Source organism: Coloeus monedula, assembly GCF_965178545.1.
Source record: "Coloeus monedula genome assembly, chromosome: 11".
Classification (NCBI taxonomy): Eukaryota; Metazoa; Chordata; class Aves; order Passeriformes; family Corvidae; genus Coloeus; species Coloeus monedula.
This window is the reverse complement of record NC_138791.1, coordinates 15,571,512-15,594,343: the sequence shown is the minus strand read 5'-3', so window position 1 is coordinate 15,594,343 and position 22,832 is coordinate 15,571,512. Positions and strand designations below refer to the sequence as shown.

General features: G+C 45.7%; 1 protein-coding gene across 1 annotated transcript in view; it reads left to right on the top strand.

Moving 5' to 3' along the window:
• The window catches only part of LRIG1 (leucine rich repeats and immunoglobulin like domains 1), a 92,734-nt gene extending 70,332 nt beyond the window's left edge, over window positions 1-22,402 (top strand). Inside the window, exons 9-19 of the mRNA XM_082288961.1 lie at window positions 1,584-1,664; window positions 6,681-6,752; window positions 8,024-8,095; window positions 10,190-10,353; window positions 12,283-12,603; window positions 13,228-13,509; window positions 14,055-14,474; window positions 15,767-15,889; window positions 16,460-16,606; window positions 17,717-18,025; window positions 18,255-22,402. Of these exons, the coding sequence (XP_082145087.1) occupies window positions 1,584-1,664; window positions 6,681-6,752; window positions 8,024-8,095; window positions 10,190-10,353; window positions 12,283-12,603; window positions 13,228-13,509; window positions 14,055-14,474; window positions 15,767-15,889; window positions 16,460-16,606; window positions 17,717-18,025; window positions 18,255-18,487 (2,224 nt within the window). The 3' untranslated portion in view covers window positions 18,488-22,402. The remainder of the gene's footprint in view (window positions 1-1,583; window positions 1,665-6,680; window positions 6,753-8,023; window positions 8,096-10,189; window positions 10,354-12,282; window positions 12,604-13,227; window positions 13,510-14,054; window positions 14,475-15,766; window positions 15,890-16,459; window positions 16,607-17,716; window positions 18,026-18,254) is intronic.
• Window positions 22,403-22,832: the final 430 nt, after the last annotated feature.

Here is a 22,832-nt window from a genome sequence, read left to right as displayed (position 1 = left end):
TTTGCCGCTCCAAAGACCAGCAGCCCGTGGTGAAACTGAAGAGGAGAAATGTCTGAGAAGGGATTTTCCCTTAAAAAACAAACAGAACAACAGACATTGGCTTGGCAACTGTTGGGAAAATGTAGAAACTAAGCTCCAGGAGGATGTTACTTGCTCCTGTCCGACTCGGATGGTGCTGGAAATTCCAGCACATCAAAGCATGTCTCCTGGACTCATCTCTTTGGCCACCACAGCATTATGTGCACCCACACCCCACAAGGATGTTGAGTTTTTGTCCATCCCTTTGCCACAGAGCAATCCACAGATCACCTTGACATCCACAATGATGCTGGCTAAGGCCAGGGTTCTCCAGGGACATGAGATTCAGGTCTCAGGCTGAAGCCAGCTGAGAACCAGGAATTGTGCCTTTTGGCCATCTGCCTTCACATCTTCAGTTCACCCTAAAGCAGGGAAAGGAGCAAAGACTGCAGCCAGCTGAGGGAAAGCTATTCCCATATTGCAACTGGGGCTTTCTTTTAAATTTCTTTTCCCTTCTTGTGAGTTACTGTGTATTTGTGCTGCCCAGCCCAGAAGCCACACTGTGATGCCTGTGTCTAGAGTGTTGCAAAATGCAGGGGGACTTGGTTTTCTTTTTTTGGTCTTAATATTTTTTTATCTGGAAACATTCTGATAATCATCTTCAAAAGGTGCGAAAGGAGTACCTGAGGGCTCAGGGGTTATCTGGATAGTGAAGTTTGCTTTGGTGTTGGGTTTTGCCAGGTTTTAAATCAGAGTGATGTAACAAAACCAACAAAGCCTATTTAGTTTTTCTTTCTTTTTTCTTAGCATTGGAAATGATGAATTTCTGTCTGTGTTGCTGGGTATTCATTGCTAGCTGGAATTAAAAGCTGGGAGGGAAGGATTTTTAAACAGACTGTTTAAACAGCTTTTGTGGATCTCTCTGTTTGTTCTGTGTGCTTGTTTTTCTTCAGACCTCTTTGGCTCTTGTAATTGATGGTCAATTTGAGAGCCAAAAGAAGCTAACTCTGAAAAAGGAATTCTCTTGGGTTTTTTTAAATGGTTACACAAAGTTAGGCTGGTGTAGCGATGCTGGCGCTTTCCTTTGTTGAGTTTTCAAGTTCATTGCCAGAAAAAATGCAGCTTTGTAGAAAATATACCAAATAATCTTCCTAGGATTCAGCTATAGACAAATACACGTATACACTAGAATACCTAAAGTGATGTTATTTCATGGTAGTAGCATTTAAAGACCGCTGTTTCTTTCAGGTTTTTTTGGCAGTTTATTTTCATTTTCCTCCTCCTGTTTGGATACACAGAACTAGAAATGGACAGAAACCTACGTGGTAAAAAGTAGCTGTCTCAGAGGGTTTCAGCTAGGGCTCTTTCTGTTTTGCACCATCCCACCATGTGTCAGTGCAGGAGAAGTGATTAGTGCTGCTTTGCTGCAGGACTCTGCATTTTCTGGTAACTCAGGAGAAAATGGGAAGCTCTCATGCTTCACTCTCCAGCTTCCTCCACTTGTTTGTTACAGTGACACTGGGACTAAGGCGCTGATTCCAAGCTCTCTTTTGTTCTCTCCCCAGGGAACTGGACCACAACGACATCTCAGGCACAATAGAAGATACCAATGGAGCCTTTACTGGCCTGGAAAACCTGAGCAAGCTGTGAGTATCCCTGGGCTTGAATTCTGCAAGCCACTTTTGTTGTGTGCCTGTGTAGGGTTGGGTCTGTCCCTTTTTATGCAGCCTCCCTCATCTTGGAACAAGACAAAAATCAACAGAAAATCTGAGATGTAGTAGTTTTTCAGGCTCACTGCAAGAGTGCAAATGTGGTTTTCAAGCACTGATGTTTCTAAGCAGGTAGAGGCAATTATTTCCTTTCAAAATGGTGAACGTATTGTGCCACATACTGCAGTTCAGACACACAGGAGAGAGAAATTTAAGCTGTTTTTGTGTATAAAATTCAGTACAACCATTCCTCACTTCCAAAAGCAAACAAGCAACAAAAACGACCCCTTGCAATCCTCAGTGAGGCACTGACTGATGCAGCAAATAACAATAAACAGAAGAGAAAAATCACGCCACTTCCTGTTACAACAGAGGATTGAAAGAGAATTCGTTTCTGTGGGATACTCTGTCTGAGAGTGATCTTTTGGGCTCGGTTCCATGTGCAGTGACAATAAAAGGCACCATGGGGCACAGGCTCTTAAAGAGATAAAAAGAAACCCAAGGCAAGCATGCGCCTTGCAAATGTTTATGGCTTGCTTGGCCTTCACAAGGATTTTCACATTGCTCTGTACAAGTCCCTATTCCATTTGAAATGGGTGATATAAATCAGCCCTGTCAGAGGAGTCTCTGATGGCTTGTGACAAATCAAGAGTCTCTAATCATTACCTCTTGCCTTTGTTGAAGTTCTCAGCACCCCCCATGCCGCTGTCTCTGATGCTGGGATGGCACAGCCAGAGGTGCAGTAAAAGTACCTCGATGGATAGCAGATGGCTGGAATGAATCCTGGCAGGCGGGATATTGTCACGCTCTCATTAGAGACTCCTCGGGGAGTGGGATGAGCCATGGCAGGATTTGTGGGGATGTAGTGCTTAGAGAAGAAAAATTTGAAATCACAGACAGAGATGGCATTTGATCGTTGCTGAGGGGAGTCACTGGGTCCACGCAGAGAGGAACCAAGTTGTAGCTGCACGTAAAGTGGGGCAGAAGGCAGAGAAGGTTTTAAGGATGGGGGGAGCCAGGCAGGGAAGCAGAAGTAGTGTGGGGGTGAGAGAAGTCAGTAAGAATTGCTGTGCATGCAGAGTCAGGGAATCTTCCCATGACTGCCAGAAAAAAGGCAGAGGAGCAGATGTGGTGAGTAGAAGAGTCCTTGGCTGCCTGACTGAAGTGTTTGGTTTGTCTGAAGAACCCAGTGAAACCATGTGAGCAGCTGCAAGGGTGATGGGAGAAGAGACTTTATCCAGTGGGATTTGCAGGCTATAGGGATTATGAGTCTGTAGTGCTGCTTTGACAAGGGAGAGAAGGTGGTGGAAAGGAGTGGAGAGAGCTGTCCTTTTGGGACAACCACTGCTGGTGACACATCTCTCCAACAGGGCCACTGGCATGGGAGCAAAAGTAGTGGCCCCAAGTGATTAGGATATGTTAGAAATGCTGGGTGCAGATATCAGGAGAATGGAGATAAATCCAGAGGAGACAGCATCGAAGGAAAGAGTTCAGGAAAAGGATTCACTCGGAGAGCAGGAGCAGTGAGCCCTGATGAGCTGTGGGGGTCAGGCAGAGGCCAGGAGGAACAGCAAGGAGCAGAAGGAGGAAGGGGGCAGGGACAGCCTGTGGGATTATGTGCTGGGAGCTCTGAGCAGAGCAGCTATTGCTCTCCTCTGTAAAATGCGGTGGCCTGATGGGAAGTTTATCACCCAGCACAAGGAACACCTCCAAAAGATGGCTGGTTTGGGCTGCCAGTAGCCAAGGATGCACTAAAGGCTTGTGCAAGTCTAAAGAAATTTGGTTTATATCTTTCTTTCCTTTGTTGACTGATGTCTGTCATTGCACATGGACTTGGGCCAGCTTTGAGTCTGGCTGAGGGACCTGTGCAGGGAAGGTTTGTGCAGGGGATTGCAGCACATTTCATAGCCTGGAAGAGCACGTGGATCAGGTTGGTTTGGGGCAGACAGGAGTGGTTTGATTACTTAACAGAGTGAACTGCTGTGGGACAGACGGCTTGCTGGGATCGTTCACTGTCAGCCGGAGTGTAAGGCTAAAAAAGGCTCAGAACATGAAATTATTTTATTATTATTTCTTGAGGCATTTTGAGAATACTTGTGAGTGGTCACTTTTAAAGGGTTCTCTTCAGAACTGTTTTAGCTTATCAACACATAAATCCCAAACTGGTGATTTCTAAGGCTGAAGTGAGTATCAGGATTTTTTTGTAAATAAAAGATCAGCCCTTACAGCAAACATTTCAGTGTGTGATTTAGGGCCTGTGTTTAAGCCATCAACCGCTTTAAATGCATTAGCATACAAAAAGTAAATGGGCACTTCAGAGGAGACCTTCTGATGAATTAATAATCACCTCAGCTCTGTGGAGATTGCCTTAAAAGCCGTTCCCCTTTGATCTGGTACAGATTAGCCTCTGAAAGGACTTAGCACAGAGAGGGTTGTTCGCTGACACGAAGGTGTTAAATAGAGATGGAGAGGCCAGTCACTTTAGCCTTCTCTGAATTATATATGAAGCTCTCCAGGATGGAGAGCACAGGCCTAAATTAAAATGTTGCTTGAAGAAAGAGGGAGTAGAGAAGCACTGAAGCATAAAAAGCACCGGTGGAATCGCTGCAGAACAAGGAGGTTCCTAATTATTCAAGCTGCTAAATGTAACCGGCTTTTTGATGGCTTACTCAGCGAGATCTTCCTGCAGGTGCAAAACTGGCTGGAGGAGAAAATGCTGCAATGAATTGTGTGTCTGGCATGTAATTACACTGGTGCAGTCTCCAGGAGAGCTTGTGCCTGGCTCTGCCCCATGGAGGAGGTTTTGGACAGCAGTGGGATGGTTAATTGTGGCTGTGTTTGCGGCCTTCACATTCCAGCCTTCCACAGCCCTTTGATGGGGGCTGCTGGGTTCAAACTCTCAGATTTGTGGAGGCAAATTGAAATTGATTGAAATTAGTTGCAAGGAGTAATGAGTTTGCTGAGGCCTGACTTGTTAAGTGTGTTAGATGTTTCTCATGTCCAGCCATCAAGTCATGTGCACCTACACAAGTGGTATAGTTGTGTATTCCCATCCCCAGATGTACTGCTTATGTCTGCACAGAAAAATAAACAGATACCAGCAGTATCTCCAATTTCCAAAGTCCAAAATCCACTGAACAATAATAGAAATCTGCAGCTGTCAAACCCAAGCTCAGCATAATTTTTTCAACAGCAGTTGCCCATCTAACTTCCACTAGAATCATTAAGGTTGGCAAAGATCTTTAGGATCATCAATTCCAACCATTAACCTAGCACCATCACCATGCTCATCATTAAACCATGCCCTGAAGTGCCATGTCCACATGTTTTTTCAACACTTCCAAGGATGGTGACTCTGCCACTTCTGTGGGAAGTCTGTTCAATGCTTACAACACTTTCTCTGAAGAAATTTTTCCTAAAATCTAATCTAAACCTCCCCTGGCGCAACTTGAGGCTGTTTCCTCTGGTCCTTTTTTTATCCTTACCTTGTCCTTATAACACCCTTATTTAGAGATATGGCTCCAGAAATCAGTGTGTCTGGATGCAGCCATTTGACCAGAGTTTACATATAGTAAATTATTTACTGTATTAATCATTCTAATGGATTTTTCAAAGCCTTCATTAATGCAACATCCCTTTTACCAAATGATGGCACACATGATTGCACACATCTTTTGGTGCTGGGGGTATTTGAAACTGGGCTTTCTGGCAGCCAATATATAACCAAATTATGCTGACATTTGAAAAGTGCTTTGTGGAAAGCCTTGACAAGTTCTTGGAAATGTATTTGCTCATGGAATGGCTGCACATGCCCCATCCCTGTTCTTTCCCTGGACAGTAAGCAAGCAGTGGGACCATCATAGTGTTAGGTCTTTTTAGGGTGCAGATACACGTTGCACCCTATGTTGAAGTACAACTCTTGAAGGAAAACTCAAAATCAAATGCAGCACCAGATGTGCCTTTTTTTCACCTGAGGTGTGGGTGATGACTTGCACTGGACATCGTGTGGTGGTAACAGATGCACCTGAAGGATAAACCTTAGAGGGAGCCTGGGGAAGGAAAGCAAAAAAAAAGTTCCTAATTAGTAACACTGGTTGGTGTTTTATTAAAACAGGTGAGGAGACCATCCATTTGGCACGAACCCTGGCCCTGGCCATTAGCACTGGTCAATATTTATGGAGAACTGTTGCTTTGGAGATGGCAGCTGGGCTGGGACCTCTCCAGCTGGCTGTTTTCTGGTGATAGTCCCCCTCATGCCACTGCTGATTTGGAGGAATGCTCTCTGGTCACAGATGCAAGCAAGCCCACTCCTCAGCTCTGGACATTACCTGTTCTGCCTTTTGCTCCTAGAAATTTTCCCTTGGCTGTGATCTGTTGCATGATGTTACTTTGCTGTTGTATTTACAAGGAAGGAATGAGCAGTGCCTCCAGTCAGCTGCTGTGTAAATGTGCAGCCCAGGGGCAGTCCTCAGCTCTGTGTGCTGATGGCTGCTCAGGCCAAGTACAGTGAATAAATGACCACTCTTTTTCCTGTCTGGGAAGAAGTCAGAAATGAAAAGTGTTTTGGGGAGAGACCAGTATCTTGTTAAACTGTCACTGCACTTAATCCTGTCCACAGCCAGCCTGTGAAGAACAGAGGGGACCTTCTGTTACTCAGTAAGCTGGTTCCCAAGCACAGGAGCAAACCTGCCTTTTTACATGATATGGCACATTCCCTTTTGCGCTGTCATCACTATTAAATTCAAATACAGATAAAAGGATTTAATTTCAGGAGCAGGAAAGTGAGTGTGCTTCAGCCCTCTTAATCTCTGTGCAGTTCAGATTTCCTGGGACTTACACTGAGTGTGTATATCAGATAAAGCCACACTAATTGCGTTCCTTCTTTTTTTTTTTTTGCCCCCCTCTCCCCATTTTCTTTCTGTTTATCTGGCACTGGATGTTTGGAAACTGCAGAACTCTGTTTGGAAACAAGATCAAGTCAGTGGCCAAGAAAGCGTTCTCAGGGTTGGAGGCCCTGGAGCACCTGTGAGTAACCCCACCATGCCTCAGAGTTCGGGAAGGGGGGTCTGCCAAAAGTAGCTGCTTGAGAAATCTGCTAGCAATTTAATAGTGTCTTTGTAAACTGAGAAGCCAGTCCATTTGTGGGGGCCACCTGCTTCCTTCTCATTATAAGTCCGCCCCAACTTTGGCCTTTTTTTGTGCCAGAAACAAAGTTATAGAACATATGGCAAATTTGCATGCTCTTAATTTTTGAGAGTATCACCTTGACTTGCACAATATTGTTTGCAGGCTGTTAGCAGTAAAAAGGCTCTCCTCCTTTGCCTCAACTTCCTCCTAAACCCAGGCTCTGGCAGTGACATATGTTGCAGATGACTGGTTTCGATGCAGGCACTGAACATCCCCATTCAGCGCAACCCCCTTAGAGCCATTTGCAAGAAGTAAATTTTGGTTGCCTCTGTGTAATTTTTTTCTGTGTCCCAAGGCTGGTGACTCCAGCAGTGATTCATGAATAACCTTCTTTCTTGGATTAAGACAAGTTAAAGTATATGTGACTGTGCTCTGCATGTTTTATTGGCTGTTGATTGTATGAGATGTTATGGCCATCGAGAGCACACTGGAAGATCTGGGCTGCCTGACTGGGGGTACATTCTCAAATAAAGGTGCCCTTAATGCTCTACTGAGATTGTCCTCTTTAAGTAGTGCTCGTCTGCCCTACATGTCACTTAGCAGACTTCAGCCCTAAATCTGACACTGCTTTTTCAGAGAACAAATTATTTTTTTAATTAGCAATAGTTGTGAGGGAGGCTTTTAAGAACCCCTTCCTTTGGAAATACTGGGATGTTTTTTTAAACCCAACAATATCCTCTCCAAGTCACTTTCAAATAATTCCTCAGATGCTGTGTAGTGTGCAAGTATTTGCTTTCTTTTATATTTGCTGAAGGTCTAGCCTGGGGTACCACATTCCTGACTATCTTTGGTTATTGAGGGGGCTGAGGAATTTCCGAGCTATGGATGATGGAGGTAGCTCAGACTGAGAAAGCGTAGTGAGAAGATGGGGTAGGGAATGACTTAGTGATTTAGTTAAGTGTAATTTTTGTTGGCTGGCTATTGTTTAGCAATACTTTAATAATATAAAGGTGTTTGAGGAGCATTTCTCTGCACCGTAAGTGCACAAGGCTTTACCAAGGAGCTACCAAATCACCTGCTACTGGAGTCATTGTTTAGATCAATGTGGAGAGGCTCTGTCCCAGCCACAGCATCCCTTTTGTTCACATTGCCTGTGGTTGTGCCTGCAGGAACCTTGGGGACAACGCCATCCGCTCCATCCAAGCCGATGCCTTTGCCAGGATGAGGAGCCTGCAGCAGCTGTAAGTGATTGCCCTGCTCACACCATTAGGCAGGAGGGATCCTCCTGGCCCTGCACGTGAGCAGCAGCACGGGTGTTACCCACATTACCACTCATTTATTTGCCCCTCCCCTCCGTCCTCCTCTGTGGGGTATTTTTACACGAGGAGCTGTCACAGGAACATCTTGCATGTAATAGTGAGTGAAATTGGATCATCAGAATAGGATCTTCCAGCAGGTTTGTGCCTGTGCAATTATTCATCTCCATTCAGGAAGTCCAGCCCTGGTCCTATTAGCCAGCTCTCCTGCTCACACCACCATGGACTTAATTCCCAGTGGTCCATCTGCTCCCTTGCTGTACCTGTGTTTAGGGTGCACACACAGGACTGATACTGCAGTGATAAGCAGCATTTGAACTGCATCCACTTGTCATCCAGCCTTCTGGTGTAAAAATACAGATGTGTTATCAGAGCTGCCGCTTGTGCTCCAGGCTGGGGCTCTGCACTGTTATCAGACACTGTTTCCAGTCTTGCCTGGTTTCCTTTTCTCTTCTTCCCCATAAATATTTAATCCACTGTCAGTGTGTTGCTATGCCCCGGAGTAGTGCAGTGTCTGTGGAACACAAAATCACTTACTTGGTATTTGGGCAGGCACAGGTTCTTGCTCCTGACATTGGAAATGGGAATCAGATGGTCACTGTTAGCAGTGACACTTGATACCAGTGACTGGGAATGAAGAAGATAAACACTGTGCGTCTGTTGTGTGATTAAAAACTTTATCTTCTGCACTGGCTCTTGAAACAAAATTGAGATGAAAGATTGATCTTATTAGGAAGAGATAGTGAGATCCCAGATACTGTGAAGGAATGTTTATAAAATGGAGAAGTTCAGCTAGAGGGCATTTACATGCAGAATGCATTATGCTGAAGGATCTTGTGACCTGTCCCAACTAGCCAGGATGGTTTTATGCCATCATGTGTGTTAGAGACTACACATCATTCTAGAAGAGCAAAGTGGACAGCTTTGAAAAATCAAATCCTATATTCCCTCCCTCTCCAGTCCATTTCTTTCTTTTTCATTTTCCTGCTTATTTCAAACTTCAGGATTTCCTGAGGTATTGGGTAGAAAAATAGCAGGAGATTCACATCTTACAGTGCAGTGCTGGAGCTGGGGTTCTGCTGTGTTCCTGATACCCTGCTCTTGCATAGCTTCTAGTATTGCAGGACAAGAGCTCTCTCTCTGGGGCATTTTCCCAGTCTCTGAGGCATCCTCACATTTAATTCCAAGGATCAGACTGAGTTTTGCAAACCAGACCAAAGTCTGAATGCCCTAAATTTACAGTTCTTCACTGGCCTCAGAGCTATGCTGAGCCATAATTTGGCCCAGAATATTGAAAAAAACCCACATTAATCCTGAAGCTCCTTTTTTTTTTGGCCCCTTTTTCACACCTCTTTTCCTAACATAAGGTGCTAAGCTAGTGTTGGATCAAAGAATTACAGAATCCTGCAATGGTGGGGTTGGAACTCAGGATTTCTCAACATCTCAGGATGCTGAGAAATGTTTTGTTTTCCAGACTAGTTACTGTTTGTGTGGGGTTTACACAAATATCTTTGGTCATTTCTCCTCTACTGCTTCTGCTCATCAGTAAACACAACTCCAGGTTCACCCAGTGGAAGGCAGGGCCTCTCTGCTTACTGCTCTGCCACGGAGGGAACTCGAGGCCTTACAGTGGCAGCTGGGTGTCCTCTCTCTGTTCAGCAGTAAAGTGCTGAATTTGGTCCCCACCAAAGATGCTCAGACCACAGGGCCAGAGGAGGAACTCACTGACACTGCTTGTCTGGGGATCACTCTGCAAGCTGGTTAATAAGTACAAGGTGCTACAGAGTGTCACTGCAGTACAGGAGTGGGGCTGTCTATGTGGAGATGAAATGCTCTTTAAATGTGTCATGTCTGTAACATCTTTAGTGCCTCCAGGACATCCCTGCAGTCCTTTTTTTTCCCTCCACCCATGCTGGGGGGGCGGGAGGAATGTGTTTAACATGAAAGGGCTGTGAGCCTCCCAGCCTTCCCTCCGTGCAGGACTCACAGCAGGCTCATGTTGGTTTTGTTTCCCTGCAGCCACATTAACAGCGACAGCTTCCTCTGCGACTGCCAGCTGAAGTGGCTGCCCCAGTGGTTAGTGGAGAAGGAGCTGCAGTCCTTCGTGGTGGCCACCTGTGCCCATCCTGAGTCACTGAAAAGCAAGAGCATTTTTGCCATCCAGCCAGAGAGTTTTGTGTGTGGTAAGTCTTGCCTGCGTGTTTTGAGGTTGTATGAAGGGTAGGAGTCACTTGGGAAACATTTTCTTTGACTACCAGCATGTTATTATGAGAGGGTTTCTGTTTTGTTTTGTTATTCAGTGGGATCAAAGGAAGCCCAAGCCTGCATTTTAAAAATTTGTCATTGGCTACAATTTATTTCCCACCAAAACCACACTGCATTGCTTGCATCCAGAGTATTCCTTACAGGGCTCTGTGAGTATTAAATCAAAAGGGACTAAGGCTTGTTCCACTTCCAGATGGGGCTGCACAGACACTTCCCCAGCCCTCTCAGTTTGACAGTACCAAGACTGCAGCTGTAATTTTATTTCCTTCTGCAGTGTTCTGAGCTCTTCTGTGGATTTGTGTTCCTCACCCATCTTTCTCCCTCTTGGAGACAACAAAGAGTTAAAAACAAAACCCAGAGGAGAATCCCTCCATCACAGCTGCTTCTTCCAAATACTGCAGTTGAGTCTTCACCTGAGCTATGGTTTCAAAGCAGCTTTACTTAATACCCAGAACACATAAACATCTACTACCTTTCTCATAAAGAAAAAGAAATTTAAATCATCACTGGAGGCCAAACTAATGCTGCTCAGGCATCCAGCTTTTTGGGGAAAAGAAAGGCCTGGTTTGGGAGCCAAACCCTGTGCAGTGGAGCCAACCAGTGAGGATCCTGGGTGGAGCTGCACATGGTTGTTTGAAGGAAAAATGAGCTTTTGCAAACACTATTTAACTGAGCTGAATGCATGACTTGCACTGAACACGGAGCAGAAGCTTTGTTCCAGTGTCCCTCTTGATCCCCCAGTGACAGGCTCTGCCTAGGTGGCCTCTGTCTGAGCAGGCTGGGAGGGAGGCTTGCTGTGCTCATCTGGAAGAAGAGATCCTGAAGGCTCCATCCCCACAGCAACATCACAAAGCAAATGCAGCTTTGCTTCCCGGTGCCTGCCAAGTCCTCCAGGCACTAGTAGTCCTGGTTCCAGAGGCCTGGCTGTTTAATTAAACCTCAGTCAAATATTAAATTACACCATTTGTAGAAATCTAATAAATGAATCTGCTTGGAACCTTGCTAAAACCAACAGTCTTCAGGGCAGAGAGAGTGTGCAAAGCTTTCCACCCCGGTCGGGTGACAGGCAAATACAGCTGCTTCTGCTTTGACAGCATGGGCTGTGTAGAGTCACAGAGTCCTTTAGGTTGGAAAAGACCTCTAAGATCTTTGAATCCAACCATTAACTTACTACAGCCAAACCCACCACTAAACCATGGCTCCGAGTACCACATCTACACATCTTTTAAATACCTCCAGGGATAGTGACTCCACCACATCCCTGGTCCCTGGGCAGGCCTGTTCCGGTGCTTGACAGCCATTTTTGGGAAGAAATGTTTCCTATTAGCTAATCTAAACCTCTCCTGGCACAACTTGAGGCCATTACCTCTTGTCCTATTGCCTGGGAGAAGAGACCAATCCCCACCTCACTAAAACCTCCTATGAGAAATTTTCCCCGGAGGTGACACTTGCAGCCCTTTAAGTGTCCTCTCCCATCCTACTTCATGCCAATACAGGTCTGGAGGTGAGGTTTTAAGTTCAGTCGTGCTCTTCATGCATGGATTGTACAAGGAAGGACAGCCTGAATATGGTCTGAATATTTTCTTCAGATCATAGCATCTTTCTCAGATTTCAGCCACATTGGTAAAGGAGCTGGGTGTCCTGTAGGTGTCTGAGGTCACTAGGTGACCATCTCAGCCCACTGAAGGAACCAGAGGAACAACAATCCCACATAAACCAACCACTCAGTGGAGTTGTGTGTGGCACACCTGCTCTACAGAGCACTGCTTATTTCTCATTTCACCTCTTGGCTTGCTCCAGTCTCCCCTCAGAGTTCAGCACTGACTATTGCTGCTGTTTCCTCCCAGATGATTTCCCCAAGCCACAGATCATCATCCAACCTGAGACGACAGTGGCCGTCCTTGGCAAGGACATTCGCTTCACCTGCCTGGCTGCCAGCAGCAGCAGCTCCCCCATGATGTTTGCCTGGAAGAAGGACAACGAGATGCTGCACAACGCTGAGATCGAGAACTTTGCACACGTGCGAGCCAAGGACGGGGAGGTGATGGAGTGCACCACCATCCTGCACCTGCGGCACGTCACCTTCGCACACGAGGGGCGGTACCAGTGCGTCATCACCAACCACTTCGGCTCCACCTACTCCAACAAGGCCCGACTCACTGTTAATGGTGAGTGGGAGCTGCTTCCTCATTCCTCTCCTCAGCCTGAGCTCGTACATGGTACAGTTCCTTGGGACCCACTTAGTTCTTCCCGAGGGTCCACTCCTGGTGGTGAGCTCTTAACCTCTGCAGCAGCTGTCTGTATCTCAGTGGATGCTGAGAAATGCCCTGTGAGGAGCACACACCATTTTGTGTTGGCTGCCATCCAACCAAGCACTTCAGCATGCATGTTCTTAACAGCTTTAGCTGCCTCTCTTTGGCTGCTCAGGTAGATTCTTTGCCCAATGAAAACAAGAATAACAAAGGGATGCAAAGAAGAGGGATGTAGTGATTGGAAGTTCTCTGTAGGAGAGATAATGGATTTTTTCCCAGGTCTTCACAGAAGAAAATTAGCTTTGACCCCAGCTCTAATGATCTCAGTTGGGGGTGTCATGGACTCTGCAGAGTGTTCTATAGAAACACAGGGTCAGTCCCCAGCAGTTCAGAGATACCCTGCAGAAGCAGGTGGACATCCTCCTGCCTGTGGGTAATGGTCATGTTCATCCTCTCTGTGGGAAGGAAAACAGAACTGCCCAGACAATGGTGTTTCCCCCACAGAATTGCTCATGCCCTTTTTTTGTTTTCTTTTATCAGTGCTGCCATCATTTATCAAAACTCCCCACGACATCACGAGCCGGACGGGGACGACGGCACGCTTGGAGTGTGCAGCCGAGGGACACCCCACGCCCCAAATCGCCTGGCAGAAGGACGGTGGCACCGACTTCCCTGCGGCCCGCGAGCGCCGCATGCACGTCATGCCCGACGACGACGTCTTCTTCATCACGGATGTGAAGATCGAGGACATGGGGGTCTACAGCTGCACAGCTCAGAACTCTGCAGGGTCCGTGCTGGCCAATGCCACCCTCACCGTCCTGGGTAAGATGCACCAGTGCCCCAGGAGGCCGAGTGCAAGTGGGAACTGGGAGGGATGGCTGTTCAAGCTCTTTACCACTTGCAGATAAAGAAAAGACAGAGTCAAATGTTCCGCTTAGTCTTGTTTCATTCTTTTACACTGTAGTTCACTAATGAAAAATACCTCTTAAATTAGAGAAGGAGCTGTATGTTGCATCTCCTCTTGAGCCGAGGAAGCCCCTCCAACCAGCCTATTTGCTCTCTGGGAAAATGACTTCAAAAGGAAATTGCACTTCGTCTCTCTTGCCCTATGAAATAATTCACGTGTCAGCTGTTGGCCCATGTCCTCAGAAAGTTTCTTGTTGGGAAAACTTAACACCAGTTGGTTGTGGGAAGTGAGGCCTTGGCTGTGGTTGTTAGACCTGTTGTGGTGTGCAGCTGCCATATTCCTGAGCATGTGCCTGCTTTGTGCCTTGCTGTGTCTGCAGGAACATCAGGAATGTTCAGCACTGTTTAATCTGATGTTACACTGTCCCTAAGAATTAATTTCTGTGTTTGTTCTCCTGCAGAGACTCCATCTTTGGTCCATCCACTGGAAGACCACGTGGTCTCTGTCGGTGAGACCATGGCTCTCCAGTGCAAAGCCACGGGGAGTCCCCCGCCCCGCATCACCTGGCTGAAAGGTGACCAGCCCCTGGTGGTGACGGAAAGGCACCACTTCACCTCGGGCAACCAGCTGCTGATCGTCAGGAACGTTGTCCTGGAGGACGCGGGGAAGTACACGTGCGAGATGTCCAACACGCTGGGCACGGAGCGCGCGCACAGCCACGTGAGCATCCTGCAGTCGCTGGGCTGCCGCAAGGACCGCACCACCGTGGGCATCATCACCATCGCCGTGGTCTGCAGCATCGTGCTCACCTCCCTGGTCTGGGTCTGCATCATCTACCAGACCAGGAAGAAGAGTGAAGAGTACAGTGTCACCAACACAGGTAGCTCTAGTGTCCTGAGGCCCCCTCTAACCTTTCGTGCTGCCAGATGTCCCACTGAGGCTGAGCCGGCCCATCGGGGAGCCACACAATGCACTGAACTGCAGCTGGCTTATCTCCCTGGTTCTCTTGGCTCACAGAGCTGGAAACAGCTTTCACTTGCTGCTGAAGCATGTTCAGAGCTGCATTTCTCCCCTTGGCTTGCTCTTTAAGGAAGGTCTTTTCCACTTGGCAGTAGTTGCAGCCATTGCTTTGCTACTTTGGTTTTCCATGACCATACGTGGTAACTCTTGAGGCAGTCTGGATGATGTCCATGATGCTGGGAACCTGTCTTACTTTTTGGAAATCTGTATTTTCAAAGATTTTGAATTCAAAACTTGAAAAATTAGACTTTGAAGATGGAATCCCTTTTTCCATATTGGCTATAAGAGCTAGCCCTGCTGATGGGGGGTATCTGTTACTTTTTAAAGAAAGAATTAGCGTTTATTGCTTTCTCCTGATACTCAGAGGGGATAATTTCGTGCTGAAATAAGTGTTGCAGTAAGAATAAAGTCTCCTGACCTCTTTACACAGCCTCTGAACAAAACAGAAGTATGGAAGAACCAGCCTAAGACTTTCCCAGCCTGTTGGGATTTGCAGCCTTCCTATATTATGCTTAGCTTTAGGCAGAGTACAAAAGGATTTTTAAAGACATGGGTTAGGTAGGAAGTCTTGGATAGCCTGTTAGCAGTGTGATGTATTAGTGGGATTCTTTTGTAACTTCTTTTTTCAGTCCTGAAAATCCAGGGCTTCATGCCTGATATAATTGAGTTTCACTTGATTTTGTATGGCAAGGGAAACTGAAATTACCTGATAGAAAATGGAGAAAGCCAAGGACAGCCAGGAGGCTTAAGACTTATTTCCTGCTTACGGGAATCAAAGAGCTTGTCGTGCAGAATACTTATACTCCTGACTTCAGGAGGCAGAGGGCTTGACTCAAAGGAGGGACTGAATTTCAGGGGAAAGAGAAGGATTTACTTATTCTGAAGAAATAGTTCTACTCCACCTACTATGTACTGACCATGCCACATGCAAACCCTCAAAGTGCCTTTACCAGCACTATCTCTCACAGCTTTAAGCTTTGAAAAATCAGGAATGGGGCTTCTGAGGGGAAAGGAATATTTAGGCAGTTCAGTTTCCATTGCACCTACAGAAAATGACCGGTTCTAGATCTGGTCCCAAATCCCCCTTGAAAATGTGAATTTACTTTGAAAATCCTGCTGGGAACTGAGATTTCCTTGCTCCCATTGCTCTAGATGAGACTATTGTGCCTCCTGACGTGCCAAGCTACTTGTCCTCCCAAGGGACTCTCTCGGAGCGGCAGGAAGTGGCCATTGGAGTGGATACCCAGCAGCCCAAAGGACACATTGACAGCAATGGTGAGAAATGGTTTAATCATTCTGTAATGCTGGATCTGAACTTGATATGGGAGGTAGAAATCACAGCCCAGAGTACTTCTGTGTTTGTGTTTGTTCTGAGTTATCAGAGATCTTCATAATGTAACTCCTGCATTTATGCAGAGCAGGGATCTGTGTTTGACTTCACAGAGCTCTCCTCTCCCAGAAGTAAGTGTTCCCACAAGCTGACTGCCTCAGAAACTGCTCAGTCAGGCCCCAAGGACTGGTTTTTTGCTAATTTTGGATTCTTTTTTTGGCAGCAGAGTTACACATAGTTATACTAGAAAATGCATTAGCATTGCCTGTCCCTGCCTTCAGGCTTTGAAATTAAATGTTGGGGTTTTACACTATTTAAACACAGCATATTAGGAAGGAGAAGTTCAGAGTTCTGAACTAAGATGCTCCTGAGACTGTACAGCATTTATTCTGTTAAATTATCTGTTATCTCCATTGCTATTTTTTCTCCATTTTTCCAGTAGAAATAAGACCAACAAGTCACCTAAGTGTGAGCAGAGGGCTGTGATCTTTAACCAGATGGTTTGTTTGTTACAGGTATGTGTCAGACTGACGCTGGAAGGTGTCCAGATGTTGAAGCTCCTGCTGTAGGTTGTAGACAGCCCAAGCTGTGTGTCAGCTATAATAAAGACACTTGGAAAACTGAGGACATGACTGATGGAATGCTTGTTCCAGATAAGACAGGTACAAAACCCATTAATCTGGGAAGGCATTTCGTGTTTGTACAGATCACAAAGCCCTCCAAGTCAGACAGCATTAACACAAGAAATTGTTACCTTCAGAGAAAAAAAAGCCCAGAATGATTATCAGGTGCAAGCACAGAAAATTTACTTTCTCCTGCTTGCTTTGATCCTCTCTCAAGCGTGGATAGTTGGAATTTGAGGAACTGTCAGAAAGAGGCAGAGTAAAGCTCCTGACTGCCATTCTGTCCAGCTGGCTGATGGGAATTTTGATTTGAGATATTCCTAGAATATGAGAGCGCTTTCAAAACTGAAGGTGTTAAATTTTTTCATGCTCTTTTAAAAGGGCTGTTGACTTCAAAGCTCAGCTTTTTTATTTATTTATTTTCAAAATTTAAAATTTGTTTTGGGCACTACACCTGCCTCTGCTCTTTGCCAATTTTTACTGTGTTACACGCATACTTTTCTATTTTTAGGATGTGCTTTCTGTTCTAACATTGTATTGTAAAAGCCACAGAAAACCAGTCAATGAAACAAATTTCCCTCTAGAAGAAACTAATGTAAAGTTTAATAATGGAAAGTTGTTGAGTGCACTAAGGAAATCAACTTTCAACATTTAGAAACTCCTGCTGCTTTGAATTCTGCTCATCTGTTGTTCCCACTACCAGTAATAATGTATCTTGAGATAACAGTGTGAGCTGATGGTGATCCCTTGTAAAGCAGCAGTACAAAAATAAGAAAGGTAACTTGGTATTTTAAAGCAGCTACAGGAGAGTTCCACTTTGCATTTCTACCCTGATTAGAAAGTCTGGAAAAGGAAATAAATGCATAGTTTATTAAAAAAAAAAAGAAAGTTACAACTTCTTTGGAGTGAAAAAGAATCCCTAACTAAAGCTATTGATTGGAACTACCTTTAGTGATGGTGCCTACAGAGTTCTGAAAACTGTGTGTGTAGTAGGCCTGTGTAAAATCACAAAGTGTCCACATTATTTAATGAGAGATTCCCCCCTGAACTACACAGAATTGCCCTTTCCTTCCATGATTTGTGTGCTCCAGTGCTGACCACTTCCAGCTGCTCATCCTCCTTTGCTGATTTTCCCTTCCTCCCCCAAAGGCTATGGGCTGCCCGTGGTGTGCACAGAGTGCAGCAGCAGCACGGACAGCATGAACGTCCACATCTACCCCAGGGACTCCGAGTGCTACTCTGAGAGCCTAAAGACTGTGGAAAACACCCACCCCAATGCACTGAGCAGCAAGGAGCGCCACAGGAAGAGGGGTGCAGGCACCAGCCTTCTTCATGCTCAGCCCTGCAATGGGATTGCCAGTGGCAAGAGGGTGGAAACAGACGGGACCCTCTACCCCAGCAACCACGACAGGATAAGGCCAGAGGGCATGGCCAGCGCGCTGCTCGCAGACACGCACGGTACGTCCTTCCTTGGGGTCACCTTTGATCCCCAGGGGCTCCATCGGGGTTGTGGTACAGCCCCATGTGCTCCCCTCAGCCTTTTCAACTAGCTCACAGGCATGGATGGCAGCGGTGGGGTTGGTTTGAGCACAGAATAGAATCATTAAGCTTGGGAAAGACCTCCAGGGTCATGGAAGATAGCAGGCTGAGCATCACCTAACCATGCTGATCCTTTGGGGTTTTGCAGGCTCTTCACAAGCAGCAGCAAAGCCTTCAGAGCTTAACAACCTTAATTTGGTGAGAGCTTCACCAGCAGGAGGGTCATTAAAACAACTGAATGTGCTTCCCGAAATGTCCCCAGCACTACTGGATCTGCAGAGGGAAGCAGAAGTGGAGCAGGCTCTCCTGCCCAGTGGCACCGCAGCCCAGCCCTTCAACTCTGGTCACGAGCCCAAGCTACCCAACAGGTCTCTGGACTGAGAGCACACACTGACTGCCATGTGCAAATTAACAAACACACTATTACTTTTTAAATTTTTTTTTTTTGCACAGAGTATATAGGCTACTTACTTCTACCTCGAATCTCGAACTGATGGCCTGGCAAAGGCAACCAACTGAGGTATGAGAAACAAGCTTGTATGGGGAACAAACTCCTGTTCGAGCGTCATCTGATTGTACATAGTTTAAAACTTCCCTGAGAAGTATGAAGTGTTCAGAAGTCAACTTGCATATGAAGCACATAAATGCAAGGGATTATTGTGTAAAGAGAAAAGTATTTGATACAATTGTACATAAGAGTTTTCATATATAAATATATATAAAAAAATATATATCTTTTACAGAGGCTATTTTAATCTTTAGTGCATGGAAAACTGAGTGAAATTTTACAATTTTGGCAATATTGTTTTCAGTATCAGGTTGCTGTTAAACTTTGTGAGAGAAATAATTCTGGTGCCTTAAATGCATAAGCATAACTTTTAAAAGCCAGACCGTTCCAAAGGGATTGTCCTCTTTTCAGTGGAAGTTCCTTTACACCACGTACACCGGGGCTGGGTTAATCCCAGGTACTGCTTGGGTGGAGCAGTGACCAGGAGCAGCCCTGTGGAGAGGGACCTGGGTGTGTTGGTGGATCAGAGGCTGGACATGCTCTTGCCATGTGTGCTCACAGCCCAGAAATCCACCCGTGTCCTGGGCTGCATCCAGAGCATTGTGGGCAGAAGATCCTCCTCCTCTGCTCCACTCAGGTGAGACTCCACCTGGAGTTCTGCACACAGTTCTGGTGCCCTCAATATAAGGAGGGCTGTAGTGACAAGACAAGGAGTAATGAGTTCAAACTGAAAGGGGGAAAATTTAAGTTAGATATGGAAGAAATTGAAATTCTGCCCTGTGAGGGTGGTGAGACACTGGTACAGGTTGCCAGAGAAGCTGTGGATGTCCCATCCCTGTAGGTGTTCAGGTTGGATGGACCTCTGAGCAACCTGGAGTAATGAAAGGTCTCCTGGCCCATGGCAGGGGCCTGGAACAAGATCACCTTTAAGGTCAGGACAGGCTGGATAAATTGGCTAAATCCAACAATATGAAGTTTAACAAGTCCAAGTGCTGGGTCCTACACTTCAGCTACAACAAACCCCTGCAGCACTACAGGTGGGGACAGACCAGCTGGACAGGGACCAGGCAGAAAGGGACCTGGGGGTACTGACTTGGCAGCAGCTGAACATGAGCCAGCAGTGTGCCCAGGTGGCCAAGAAGGCCAATGGCACCTGGCCTGGATCAGGAATAGTGTGGCCAGCAGGACCAGGGAAGTGATTCTTCCCCTGTACTCGGCACTGGTGAGGCCTCACCTTGAGTGCTGTGTCCAATTCTGGGCCCCTGAGTTTAGGAAGGAGGTTGAGATGCTTGAATGCATCCAGAGGAGGGCAACAAGGCTGGTGAAGGGCTTGGAACACAAATCCTGTGAGGAGCAGCTGAGGGATCTGGGGTTGTTTAGCCTGGAAAAAAGGAGCTCAGGGGTAACCTTTATCACTCTGTACAACTCCCTCAAAGGAAGATATAGCCAGGTGGGGGTTGGTCCCTTCTCCCAGGCAACTACTGACAGGACAAGAGGACACAGCCTTAAGCTGTGCCAGGGGAAATTAGGCTGGACATTAGAAAAAATTCTTCACAGAGTGGGCATTGGAATGGGCTGCCTAGGGAGGTGATGGAGTCACTGTCCCTGGAGGTGTTTAAAAAAAGACTGGATCTGGCACTTAGTGCCATGGTTTAGATGATAAGGCGGTGTTAGGTCACAGGTTGGACTTGATGATCTCAAAGGTCTTTTCCAACCTAGTTAATTCTGTGATTCTGTCCCTTCCAACCCAAGACATTCTGTGATTCAATTGCATTACTTAGCACAAATTTCTTTCCCCTTGGAAATTTATTGTACTTTACACATTTAATAACAGAGAGGTTCAACTGTGTCAAATGAAATTTATAAAGAAAAAAAAGCAGTGAGCAATGACATAGCAACCTGATATTTTCCTGTTGGTGGAAGAACTTAAATTCTATTATTTTTCAAAACTTTGTAAAAATTACTATTTGAACTGTGACTGTGTGAGACTTTAGAGTGGACCACACAGGAGGCACTAAGTAACTCGGCAACAGTACAGAGCCCCAAAACAACCAGAGGAAAAGGCTGTTATGACTGGGAAGCAGTTACCAAAATAAATAACTTGAGCAGTAAACCAGGGGTGGTCTCATAACAGTGCACCTTTCAAACATATCATCGTAGGAGGTGTTACCTTCCATGTGTGCTGGCACAGCACTGGGCACCACAGCCCTCACCACAGGCCCTTCCCCTTCTGAAGGGACCCAGCTCCACCTGTCTGAGGTGTGTGCAATGATCCAGCCTTGCCCTGCCTAGAATAAATAACCCATGCCAGTATAATGCATTTTCACTCCCAAAAAACATCTGTTCTGGGGGGTTTGAAACCATAGAGCTGTTTTGACAACAAAACCAAACTGCACTCCTAAGGGGACAGCTGTATCATTAATTCATCCAATACTTTTTTTTTTTCCTTGCAACATAATATTACACTATGTAGTTGAACAGCCAGACTCTCTATATGAAAATACCACCTTCAAGTGAGTTACACTGCCTTGTGTAGCAATTCTGGGCTAGTTAGAAATACACTTATTTTATAAGGAAAACTGTGGATTCATGGTTGAAATAGACTTTTAAATGGAAATGTCCCAAATGTTTTTATGTGGTCTTTTAAGCTTGTCCATTAATGGGAGGGGGCAGGTAATAAAGAAATGCCCACCTCAGTCAAACAGATCTTTGTCACTTCTGACTTCAAAATGATGCTTTTTATTTATAGAAAGGCTGCTTTCCGGTGGTGTTTGTTGGTACCTGTGGATGGATGATTTGAGTTCTGCTAACATGAGGTTGCTAACTCTGGTGATGACTACTTTGGGGCAGGTTTATCACAGGGGGGTTGTCACTTTTTTCCTATGGAGCAACTCAAATACCAGTTCCACTGAGGCTGAGTCTGGGAATCCACCTTTGCCAGGACTGCTGTTCAGAACAAGCAGCAGAGATAAGGGCAGAAACACTTCATGCTCACTTTAGATCCATTACTTAGGGACCTGCTCCAGTGCTACTGCACCTATGGGGTTTCAGGGAGTGGCTGCAAGCTGCCCCTTGGTTTTATTACAAGGTGGTCATACCCAGCCTTAGCTTGAAGAGCCACCAGCTCCTGTGAGGGAAGGACCTCAGGCCCTCAGGGTCAGGGAGCAGCAGCTGCCCCTGGATGAAGCCAGGCATAATTCAGCCAGTACCTGTCTGTCCCAGTCCCTGACTATTGACACATTTGCACTTTGAGACAGGTGGTGAATTATGTTGAGTGCCAAGTTTATTCAAAGCAAAGGAAATGGATGTTAGAAAATTATAAACTGAGCACAGTTTTCCCTTCACTAAAGGGAAAAGTACTCCAGAACCAACTCGTGGAACCAGGGACACAGGGAAGATGGGAATGATTCAATGGGCTCGTTTTGCTGGCGGCAGTGTCATCACCAGTGCGGATACAAAGCATATTTGCCATGTTAACATTGAAAATAATGTTTCTGAATAAAGTTAACTGCCTAATGTTATGACTTCCACTAAATATGTGAATTTGCTGCTTCTAAGAGGCAATGTGAAAGAGGAAGTATTACTTTTGTGTACAAATTTATTTATTTATTAGAAAATTTGGTACAATGTTGTACATTGAAAAACATGTAAGATATTGAAGTGTCTAACAAATGGCATTGAAGTGTCTTTAATAAAGGTTCATTTATAATATTACGGCTGATTTGTTGAGAGTGAGCTTTTGGGAGTTTCAGTTGAAAATTAAATAAAATTCTAATCCATTGCTATAACTCTTTTCTGTCTTTCTCTTATGAAAATGGAGATTAACTGCCAAAGTACCTGCTCTTCAAAATTGGGCCATGAGATCCTGGGGAACAGCATGAGGCTCTGACAGCCTGGCATGTGGATGGGGTGGAATTTGGGGCTGGATTGGAAAATACAATACAGAACTCCTAAGAAATACATTTCCAATGTATCAGCTTGCTTTAATATCTGGCAAGTCCCCCTATCTTGGCAGTGCGAACAGAACAGTTGGGGGAGTGAGCATGTGTGCAAGTAAAAACACGGCCAGGACAGCACCAGACTCAGCAGCAGTTGTGAACACCTCTGGTGTTCCCAAACCCCAACCCCACCCTGGATGGAAATTCCAGAGGCAGCTTTGGAGATAAGACTGAATTCTTGCTTTAACTAAAATTCTCAGTTTCTGTCTATTTTTTAAAA